Below are 11,669 nucleotides of genomic sequence, written 5' to 3' on the forward strand. Positions count from 1 at the left end.
TTGCTGGACTCCCATGTAGTCGACCGCAGTTCGAGTCCCACACCTGGTGGCTTAAACTCACGCCTGGTGCATGTGCGTGCGTGACCTAGATCCCGAGAGGAGAATGGAGGAGAAGGGATTGCGGCGTGGCCATCCCCCCTAATTTTTCGCTTTCTGTCTCTCTGTCTCTCTCTGTCTTTCTGGCGATCGCACGCGCCCTATAGCAAAAACCTCTCAAAAAAAAAAACCCAAAACTAGTCTGTCATGTGTATAAACAAAATGGTTTCTATTTAAAAAGAAATAACACCGAAGTGCAGAGAAGAATGGATGTTAAATCACGGTAGGTGTGAGTAAAGTGAAAATAGGTTAATTTGAGTGGTTGAAAGCTTAGATGTACGACAAGAAAGCAGCTAGGCTTGAAAGAAATGCACGTTTCATACTTACAGCTCTCAAGACTAGATATTTCCCACAAGATCCACAGAAGATTTGTGACTCCTGAACAATGGAACTGACAGAAATATAAACTTTGTAGGAAGTTCCTACGGGAAATGTTAAACCATTATTTTCCAAAGTGTGCCTGTTTAATACTGGTCTTGAGAAATGTTCTTGAAAAACAGATCCTTAGAAAACGAACAAGGTTAACTAGACACCATGACCCCCTGTTAGACATCATCAAATGTATGTTAACATAAACTTTATTTGGATTTTTAGAATTATTTAATTTTATTTATAATTATTATTATTATTATAATTTTTAATTTGTTGTAGATTACATGCTATTACCACAGAGAGACAGAAAGAGAGAAAGGAAGAAAGTGAGAAAACAAGCCACCAGGTCTGGGACTTGAACTGCTGTTGCCATGTGAGAGTCCAGTGCCTTAACTACCACACCACTTGCTGGCCCTAATCCATGCAGACCTTTTCTGAGAAATTCCATGGTTATTTCAAAAAAAAAAAAAAAAGAAAAAGAAAAAGAAGCACACACTTTAAGGGGCCAGCAGGTGGCGTAGTGATTAGAGGCACTGGACTCCAATATGGCTGACTATGGTTCAAGTACTAGACCGGGCAGCTTGTTTTCTCACTTTCTTTCTTTCTCTCTCTCTTCCCCCTCTCTCCCCCCACTTTCCCTCCCTCCCTCTTTCCCCCTCTCCCTCTCTGTGTGTGTCTTACTATGGTCAATTTAAAATAAAAATAAAAATAATGATAAATAAAATAAATAATTATTTTTTAAAAACACACTTTGAGAAATTAACTAAACTTCTTTAACCCTAATATAATAGTGATCTCTAAAGAAAACAATTTATGCTATAGCCCATCCACAAGGTATTATTTAATGGAGGGTACTCTTTGACACTGTATCATAAATATGGGTAGAATAATAACAACTTAATATAAGCTTTAAATGGAGGGAATATAAAATGATAAATGTTTTAGATTCTCTGCTCAAATACTAGTTTTCCATTATACTGTAAGACCAAATTTAATAGCAAAATATTTGAAAACTTCTTAACCTATTCGTTTTAGTATAAGGTGGTTTTAATTTACATGTCTTTGTACTTTTCTAATATTATTTTAAGTTTTAGAGTATATTAAACTTGAAAATAAAATTCTCTAAGTCCATCAAATGAAACAAAGTGTTCTGGATAAATAATTATTAAAATTATTGACTATTTTTTATTTAACAGATCCAAAATCACATATTCTGAGTATTCGAGATGAAAAGGAGAATAATTTTGTTCTTGAGCAACTTCTCTACTTCAATTATATGGCTTCGTGGGTCATGTTAGGAATAACTTATGAAAGTAAGTTCTAAACCTGCCAACTCTCTCTGCTTCTAGTCATACTTCATTAGAACCTATTTGTCAAACTACAAAATTATAGTTCTTAAATGCATATTTACTAACATACAAAAGTCTTGCTGTGTATTTATCATAACATGTAAATAAAAGATGGTTATTTGTCTCCCTGTTCTGCTCTTAATGTATTATTACCTCCATGATTAGAGTTAAACAGTGGGAAATAATTTCATTTCTTCACTCTTTTTTTTAGCATTTCAAGACTAACTAAATGTATGTATAAAGCTATAGTACTTATTGTATACCTCTATATGGGATAAGGGAAAGCAGAATCACTTTTCTATTGTATTATGTGGCACTTTTCAGTTTGTAGCATTGACTTGGGGTGTATATATTGTAAGCATTAGAAAAATGAGACACATGGTCTGACAGTAGGATAGAATATTTAAAATTTGGACTAAATACCACACATTTAATTATGATTGATATGAGTTAGTTTTATGCCAAAGAATGAGAGGCACCAAGCAAGGTAGAAAAACAGAGACAAAGCAGCCTCCAATGGGGTCTGGCCATGCCACAATAACTTTTCCTCTTTTTCTTTATCCTGTCAAAATCCTGGGCACATGAACACATGCCCAGTGTGTTTTTCAGGCTGGATGTGAACCCTGGTTAGCCACGTGGGATCCAGCTTTCCTTTTTTTTTTTTTTTTTTTTGAGAGAGAGAGATTTTTGCTATAGGGCACGTGTGCTTGCCAGACAGACAGAGAGACAGAAAGTGAGAAATCACACCCTGGGGGGAAGGCCACACCCCAACCCCTTCTCCTCCATTCTCTTCTTGGGATCTTGGACACGCACGCACACGCGCCCTGCATGAGTTTTATGCCACCGGGTCCTGGACGTGAACCACAGTCAACTACGTGGGAGTCCAGTGACATAGCCATTACGCTAACTGCTGGTCCCAAGTGATCCAGCTTTCTTTGCATAGTGCCTAACTGCTACACTACAGGGTTAGCCCTATTAGAAAACTTAAAATTTTTTTTTTTTTTTTTTTTTTTTGCCATAGGGCGAATGAGCTCACCGGAGACAGAGAGAAAGTGAGAAATACCCCACCACCACCACCCAAGGGGCAATGGCCATGCCACAATCTCTTTTCCTCCATTTTCCTCCTCGGATTTTGGGCAGGAGGAGCCAAGAGTTATAGGCCTCAGGGTCCAGAACTCAAACCGCATTCAGACATGTGGGAGTCCAGTGCCTTCACCACCATTCCACCTGCTGGTCCCTACTAGGAAACTTTTAAAAACAGAAAGTCTAATATATTGACTAGTCTTGCCATCTTTCTTTAAAAAAAATCAATGAATGAGTCAGCCGTGGCCTGGTGGTTAAGGCAGCTGGATCCCATATGATCAACCATGCAGTTCAAGTCTCAGACCCAATGACTTCAGAAACACACAAGGGATGGGTGCATATGTGCCCAAAATTCCCAAAGGAGGGAGAAATAGAGAAGGGACTGTAGTGTAACCATTCCAAGGTGGGGAATGGTTTTTCTCATTTTCCCTCTTTCTCTCTCGCTCTCTGTCTCTCTGATGAGTGCACACACACATTGTCAAATTAAAAAAACACAAGACTAGTTACTGTAAGTATGCACAATTTTGTGTAGTTTATACCTAAAGAAGAAATTTTTGCCACCAATTTTTCAGTATCAGTGATTTCTAAATAAAATAATTATGTTCATTTCTATTGCAATTAAACATAAATATAAGAGAAATGAATAGTTAATGGGAAAAAGTGCTAAATTATTGAAGGATGGTGAAATTCTAGGTTAATTGTAATTTTCATGTTTATAATTTATATTTTTCAAATTCAAAATAAGCATAACTTACTGTTATAATCAGAACATATTTTAAAGGAATATATAAAACATACAACCTTATAGAAGGTAAGGAAAAGAGAAAGAAAACTAGTTAATTTTAAAATATTAACATTACAGTGTAATTCAAGTCTCAATTTAATCTCAAGCCAGAAAAAAAATGCTTCCTCTCTAGATAATTCACTTATGTGGTTTGATAAGACTATGTTGTCGTATACACACTGGAGAACAGGAAGACCAACTGTAAAAAATGGCAAATTTTTGGCTGGTTTGAGCACTGATGGCTTCTGGGATATTCAGACCTTTAATGTGATTGAAGAAGCACTTTATTTTTACCAACATAGCATTCTTGCTTGTAAAATTGAAATGGGTAAGTATACTATTGTAGAGTCTCTTTCTACTACAAAGGTATCACATAGCCATTTCGCTTCACTAAGGGAAATCATGCAGTCATTTTTTTAATGCATCCTTTGAATTCAGCCCTCCCTGAGGTGCTTCAGAGGTTAAGGAGGAAGGACAAGACATGGTCCCTGGTGTCATGGTCTTGATATCAAAGAGTAAAACTTACCACACAGTGTTTACTCTTAATGTGTTTTTAAGCTCTTCCTGGCTGTGATAGCTTCTCAGATTTCTTGTTTATGATAACATTGACAGTTTTTAAGTGATCATGTATTTCATAGAATGTCCCTTAGTTTGAGTTGGCTGATGTTTTCCTCATGATTAAACTAGGGCTATTAGTTTGGGAAGATAGGAAGTGTCATGCTCATCACATCATACCCCTGGTACATACTATTGGCATGACATATCATTGTTGATTTTAACCCTGATGACTTGGGTCAAGGCAGTGTTTGTTAGGTTTCTCTATTGTGAAGTTACTCATTTTCCTTCTTTGCATACTGTAACTTTCTTTTTTTTTTTTTTCTTGTCCTGGAAATTCCCCTCTTTTGCTATTGTGCGTGTGCGCTTGCCAGAAAGACAGAGAGAAACAGAGAGATAGGAAGCGAGAAATCACCCCCTAGGGGGATGGTCATGCCACAATCCCTTCTCCTCCATTCTCCTCTCAGGATCTTGGGCACATACGCACATACACCTGGCATGAGTTTAAGCCACCAGGTCCAGGACTTGAACCACAGTCGACTACGTGGTAGTTCAGCGACATAGCCATTATGCTAACTGCTGGTTCCCAATACTGTAGTTTTTGTGAGGAAGAAATAGTGCTTGCTTCATAATTACAAAGTGCAGAATTATCCTCCATCTTCCTGAAAGGGCAGTATCTATATAAATTCTTCGACACAGAAGAGTTGTCTGTTTCTCCCCATTTTTTCATTTACTTGCTTGATTATTTGTACTCCCATCATTGTGGTCTTGTTTCTTTACTTTTAGCACTCATTTACTTTATAGTTACCTTACTCTCTTTTTTTATTCTTTTTTTTTTTTTTGGAGAGGTTTTCACTATAGGGTGCGTGCACTCGCCAGAGAGACAGAGAGAGACATAGAGACAGAAAGCGAGAAATCACCCCCCAGGGGGGATGGTCACACCGCAATCCCTTCTCCTCCATTCTCTGCTCGGGATCTTGGGCACACACGCGCCCGGCGTGAGTTTTAAGCCACCGGCTCCGGGACATGAACCGCAGTCGACTACATGGGAGTCCAGTGACATAGCCATTACATTAACTGCTGATTCCCCTCTTTTTTTATTCTTAATTTCACCTAACCCTCTAGATAAAGTATAGGCTCTTGATTATTTATTTTATACTTAGGTTTATATTCCAAAATGCTACATTATTTAACATTTTTATCAAATTGCTTCAGCTTTGGCCATTGAAAACTCTTTCATTTAAAAAATGTTTTTTCTGTTATGCAAAAGAGAGAGAGACAGAGAGCATCCCCATCCAGGTCTGGTCATGCTGCAATCCTTTTTCCTCCAATCAACTCTCCATTCCATCAGGATACCGGGCATACATACCTGTGCCTGACATATAAGCCACCAGGACCAGGAGTCAAACAATGGTTGGCCACGTAGGATCCTGTTTCCTCTCTGCAGCTCTTAACTGCTGCACTGTGGGACTGTCCCAGTAGCTCTCACTTGGCTTCCGTGTCCCTTTAAGATATTTTCATCATTGTGATTTTGTTGCTGCTGTTGTTTTTATCACTTTCCTACTTTCTAGTGACCTTATTTCTTTTTAGTTTTAATTCCATCTAATGCTCCAGACCCAATTAATCAAGCAGGCTTCATGACTCCTAGAATTCTAATGAACTCTTCTCTATTAAGTCTTACATGTTTTAGTGGCTAACAGCTTTGCCATCATTTCATTTTGTTGTTTTCTGTCTTCAATTAATCTGTGAGCTCTTTAAATGAAAGACTATGTTTATAACTGTTTTAAATCAACCAGATAACTGTAATATTTAAGAGCCTATTATGGGCCAGCAGATTGCATGGAGATTAAGGTGACTGAATCCCAAATGGCTGTCTCCATAGTTCAAACCCTAGACCCAACAACTTGAAAATCATGCCAGGTACATGCGTGTGTGTGTGCCCAAAGTCCCCAGAGAAGAATGGAAGAGAAGAGATTATGGTGTGATCATCCCTTCTGAGGGTGATTTCTCACCTTCTCTCCTCTCTGGCTCTCTCTCTGGTGAGTGCATGCATCCTACAGCAAAGAAACAAAAAGAGAGAGAAAGAGAAAGAAAGAAAGAAAGAAAGAAAGAAAGAAAGAAAGAAAGAAAGAGAGAGAGAGAGAGAGAGAGAGAGAGAGAGAGAGAGAGAGAGGGAGGGAGGGAGGGAGGAAGAGAGAGAGAGGGAAGGAAGGAAGAAATAAAGAAAGAAGAAAGAAAGGAAGAAAAGGGAAGAAAAAAAGAAAAAGAGCAAGCCTATCGTATGTGCTGTGGCACTAAAAAAGAAATCTCCTTATTAATAAGAAGCCCATTTTTATTTAACTTTTTAAATGATTGCATATCACCTTATCCAAAATATGTATTTGATTGTAATTTAAATTAATTATTAACACTTTTAATTTACATGTTATAGTTGACTACAAGGAAGAATATAATACTACATTGCCAGAATTCATCTCATATGAAGATGGAATTTATAACATTATTCAAAAAAAGATAACATGGTATGAGGCATTAAGTATATGTTCTAAAAGTGGAGGTTATTTGGCAAGTGTTCATGACCAAAAATGTCAGCTCTTTCTGGAAGATATTGTGAAACGTGATGGATTTCCACTGTGGGTTGGACTCTCAAGTCATGATGTAAGTATTATTTTCTTTTCCAGAAAATTTCCAAATCTGTTACTTTGAAGGTTGGAAATTTGACTAAAATATTAATTTAAAGTACAACATCAGATTTAAGTCTTGAGTTTCATAGTGCAGTGCTTACCTTTTATAACATAGAACAAATAGCACTCTGTAGAATCCACTAACACAAATGGCCCAACCATCCCAAGGAACCAATCAATTAGTATCTTGACTCTTCTGTGGCTTGCCTGAAAAAAACCAGTTGGAAAGCTGAAAAGGAATAGCATAGAATCAGAAAAACCTGAGTTTCAATACTAGAGGCAAGTCTTCATTCACATGCTGGGTGATCATGAACAAGTTATTTAACCTTTGCACTTATTTCCTTCTCTGTAAAATCAAGATAATAATGTTTCTATAAAGGCTTTGACACAAGGATTTATATATGGAATCAACTAAAAATCTTAACAAATAAGTAAATGTATACTTTCTTTTCACTTTTCCCCTAGAAATTAATACTATTCAGGATTAATACTCTGATAAACATATCTACTATGCTATGATTTGAATTCTATTAATCAGTATATTTATGCATTTATAATGATGCCTTACATACAAAAAATGGTTGTGTTGAAACTGGAATTGTATGATTAGAATTGGATTGAGGTTATAGATGTCAAGAAAGAGGGGACCAACAGTTAGCGTAATGGCTATGTCACTGGACTCCCACGTAGTCGACCGCGGTTCGCATCCCGGACCGGGTGGCTTAAAACTCACGCTGGGCACGTGTGCGTGCATGCCCAAGATCCCAAGAGGAGAATGGAGGAGAAGGGATTGCGGTGTGACCATCCCCCCTGGGGAGTGATTTCTCGCTTTCTGTCTCTATGTCTCTGTCTGTCTGGCGAGCGCATGTGCCCTATAGTGGGGGGAGGGGGAACCTCTCCCCCCCCCAAAAAAGAAAGAAATCCCAAGTACTATTCACATTTTGAATTTGAGTATTTTTCTTTTCTAGTTCACTGCTGCTTGATAGCATTAATAATGTGAAAAATTGTAGCCAGAGACACAAACCACAAAACTATAAAACACAGAAAACAATATTCAGAATTATGTGAAGGTTGGGATTATAAATCTGTATTTGTCACAAATGGAAGCCACTTGTATATCATTTAATTTTGAGTGTTATATAAACTCGTTCTTAAAAAAAAAAAGACTAGCAACAGAATATACTACTTTATCTCTAAATTTTAAGTCCTACTCAAACTGTACAGAACAGATGTCCCAAATAAATGCTCAAAAGTAAATCCCTGGGGGCCAGCAGGTGGCATAGTGGTTATGGTGCTGAACTCCCAGATGACCGACCATAGTTTGAGTCCTGGACCTGGTGACTTAAATATGCTGGGCATGTGGGCATGTATGCCCCAAATCCCAAGAGAAGAATGGAGGAGAAGGGATTGCCATCCCTCCGGGGGTGATTTCTCACTTTCTCTCTTTCTGACTCTCTGTCTCCAGTGAGCACATGCACCCTATTGCAAAAATCTCTCTTAAAAAAAAAAAATGTAAATCCCTGGACTCACATCTAGGTTTGGTTCTCACTGCTTCTTAAGTCCAGTATTCCCAAGATCTTCCTTGGTCAGAACTCAATTCTTGCAGAACACCCAAGCCTGGATTTGGTCACAGAGGACAGCTGACTCAGGGCCTGTCCTCCTGACTGCTCAGAAACATTAATAAATGAATTTAGTAACTTGACTCTCAATCCCAAACCCCCTTGATCAGAAGATACACCCTAATAGCAGGACAGAGAGAAGAGATCTTACAGATCAGAGTGGCTTACTCTACAGGCAAGGAGTAAGGATATTGTTCCACATGAGGGAAGAAAGGAGGTAAGACTGTGATACCTCTGAATCAATAGATTTTTGTTGCAGATTGAAAGAGAATGAAGAGACCTGAGGCTTAAGGGAGTTCAAAGTGAATCAGAAAGTGAACCATTAAATGCTGCTGCAGCTGGGGCCAGCAGTTAGTGCAATGGCTATGTCGCTGGACTTCCATGTAGTTGACTATGGTTCGAGTCCTGGACCTCATGGCTTAAATTCATGCTGGGCACGTGTACATGTGTGACTGAGAACCCAAGAGGAGAATGGAGGACAAGGGATTACAGCGAGGCCATTCCCGGGGGAGATGATTTCTAGCTCTCTGTCTCTGTCTTTCTGGCAAGCGCATGCGCTATATAGGAAATAACCTCTAAAAAAAAAAAGTTCCTGCAGTTACTGTCTGCATCATGGATGGGATCCTGAGAATGCTAGAACAGGGAATAATTAATTATGAGACAGAGTCAATTTAGCCATAAACCTTATTCCTGTTCTTTCCCACTAGAAACTTTAGGCAGCAGGTTGAAAAAGCTACTCTTTGCTAGGATAGACCATGTACCAATAATCTTGATAAGTTATGATATGAATTCTGTGATATCTTTTCCTACTTGATTATCTTCCTTCCTACCTTGATATGAGTGGACTATAAGGAATATGTGTAGTTTGACTGTAGTTGAATTAATTCAATATATAGGGCTTATTTCTACTTTCTGACTTGACCCAAAGAAGCACCAGTATATCTCAAATATGTCTTTTAGAAGCTTGAAGTCTGAGAAGTCCAACCTCAAGTATTTGAGGCAGTAATTTGTGGGGAAGAAATAGAAATAAAGCACTGGATAATTTGCCTAGAGCATAGTAATTAGGGCAGATAATTAGATTTTCTGATTTTCGAAAATCTGAACTGCATTAGAAGGAAATTTTGTTATGCTATTGAGTCATCAGAAAAGTCATGACATATTTTTCTATGAAAAATGCACCATGATTTCTCTTATGACCCAGTATTTCACTTTTCAGTAGCAAATAAAAGAGAAACGTTTTTAAAAGTAAATCTCTGGGGAACCAGCAGTTAGCGTAATGGCTATGTCACTGGACTCCCACGTAGTCAACTGCGGTTCGTGTCTCGGACCCGGTGGCTTAAAACTCACGCCAGGCGCGTGTGCGTGCATGCCCAAGATCCCGAGAGGAAAATGGAGGAGAAGGGATTGCGGTGTGACCATCCCCCCTGGGGGGTGATTTCTCGCTTTCTTTCTCTATGTCTCTCTCTGTCTGTCTGGCGAGTGCACGTGCCCTATAGCGAAAACCTCTCAAAAAAAAAAAAAAGTAAATCTTTGATTTTACTAATAGATCCAGACTTGTAATACTTGTAAGCAGATGATTAATGTGTCATTTCAATATTTCTGCAAGTATCTATGTTGTTCTTTATGCTCTTTTTGAAGTCATACATCTGAATTCAGGTTATTTCTATTCTTAAAATAGGGAAGTGAATCAAGTTTTGAATGGTCTGATGGCAGTGCATTTGACTATATCCCGTGGAAAGGCCAAAAATCTCCTGGAAATTGTGTTGTCTTGGATCCAAAAGGAGTTTGGAAACACGAAAAATGCAGCTCTCTTAAGGAAGGTGCTATTTGTTATAAACCAGCAAAATGTAAGACTTGATTTTAAGTAACCGTATCGTTACTACGTGGTATATATGAATATGATTAAATATGCAAGGGATGTTTTATAGATGTTTGATAAGGCTTATCCTCAAATCCTATAAAAATAATTTTGATACTTTGTGAATAGTAACAAGTATCCATTCAGGAAATTTGTTCTCCAAGACAGTCATTCTATTACTAAGTAAATTTTATTGTAGAATTTGTGAATTTAATTTCACTAAGCATTATTTTTTCAAAAGCAGGGATGCTCCTTTATAAAAAGGGTTTCACAGTATATAAATTTAGGAAATACTTAATACTATTTACCATATTAAATGTTTACTGGCAAGCACTGCTACTCAGCAAACTGATACCACATAGGAGGTATGGGTCTGTAGTCCTAGCTACTCAGAAGTCTAAGGGAAAAGGATTATGAGTTCACTGCCAGTGTAGGCAACACAGGAAAACTGTGTCTGAAGGAGCTGTGCATGGTGACATGTGCTTGTGCTTCGAGCTGCTAGGAGGCTGAAGCACGTGTTGTGGCAACACAGTAAGACCCTGTGTAAATGCAAGATCTTACTAATAACAGCTCCCTCTACCAGTAGCTTTAAGGAGGAGTTGTCAGTTTTAAAGACTTGACAGATGAATTTAGTAAATGAGTTTTGGCCAGCAGCAGCTGGGAAACTTACCTAGGAGTCCAACTGTTGAACTGAATGACGAGTTAGATCTCAACCTAGTAACATGACTGGGAAGAAAAAGGCAGCTTCAGAAAGATCAAGCTTGGCTTCCAACTGAAGATGAAAACAGAGAAGAAAAAATTAAGGCTACCAAGACAGTGTGGAAGAAGGAAATGACAGCAGCCATTCTCCTACAGACAGGACCACAGATAAAGGGGACTCCATCAAACTGAGACTTGGAGAAAAGAGCACGAAGAGCCTTCAGCTACTGAAGGACATAGTGTAGATATTACACACCATAGAAACGGCAGTACAAAGCAATCGTTTGGGTTGAGATTGCTGACTGATACCAGGGCAGATCCTGGATTCAGATTATCCACACTTTACCAATAGGATGATAACACACATTATAAAACTCGTACACTCTTCTGTTAGAATTAGTAATAAATATTGCTCTAGTCACAGTGGCGTAGGCAGTAGGGCACCACTGAGTGATCCTAGAGTCCTATGGAACCCAAGTCCTTATCTTGGGTTGACCTGAACACACTGCAGCAGAGCAATACCCTGTCAAGGTGCCCTTCTCCCCATCCCCACCCCGTCTCTCTCTTTCC

General features: G+C 38.5%; 1 protein-coding gene and 1 long non-coding RNA gene across 4 annotated transcripts in view; one reads left to right on the plus strand and one right to left on the minus strand.

The window, feature by feature from the left end:
• The window catches only part of LY75 (lymphocyte antigen 75), a 192,109-nt gene that overhangs the window by 96,962 nt on the left and 83,478 nt on the right, over positions 1 to 11,669 (plus strand). Inside the window, exons 28-31 of the mRNA XM_027776510.1 lie at positions 1,665 to 1,781; positions 3,818 to 4,012; positions 6,671 to 6,897; positions 10,221 to 10,389. Of these exons, the coding sequence (XP_027632311.1) occupies positions 1,665 to 1,781; positions 3,818 to 4,012; positions 6,671 to 6,897; positions 10,221 to 10,389 (708 nt within the window). The remainder of the gene's footprint in view (positions 1 to 1,664; positions 1,782 to 3,817; positions 4,013 to 6,670; positions 6,898 to 10,220; positions 10,390 to 11,669) is intronic.
• The window catches only part of LOC106736180 (uncharacterized), a 39,434-nt gene that overhangs the window by 7,295 nt on the left and 20,470 nt on the right, over positions 1 to 11,669 (minus strand). For 2 of the 3 annotated variants that reach the window (XR_003551391.1, XR_003551390.1), the window contains exons 4-5: positions 11,071 to 11,172; positions 7,025 to 7,152 (exon numbers count right to left, since the gene is read on the minus strand). This is a non-coding gene — a long non-coding RNA (uncharacterized LOC106736180). Of the gene's footprint in view, positions 1 to 5,608; positions 5,744 to 7,024; positions 7,153 to 11,070; positions 11,173 to 11,669 lie in introns of all 3 variants that reach the window. The other variant, XR_001371271.2, reaches the window with a different exon arrangement.

The sequence above is a fragment of the Tupaia chinensis genome, unplaced genomic scaffold (genome assembly GCF_000334495.1).
Source record: "Tupaia chinensis unplaced genomic scaffold, TupChi_1.0 Scaffold000674_2, whole genome shotgun sequence".
NCBI lineage: Eukaryota > Metazoa > Chordata > Mammalia > Scandentia > Tupaiidae > Tupaia > Tupaia belangeri.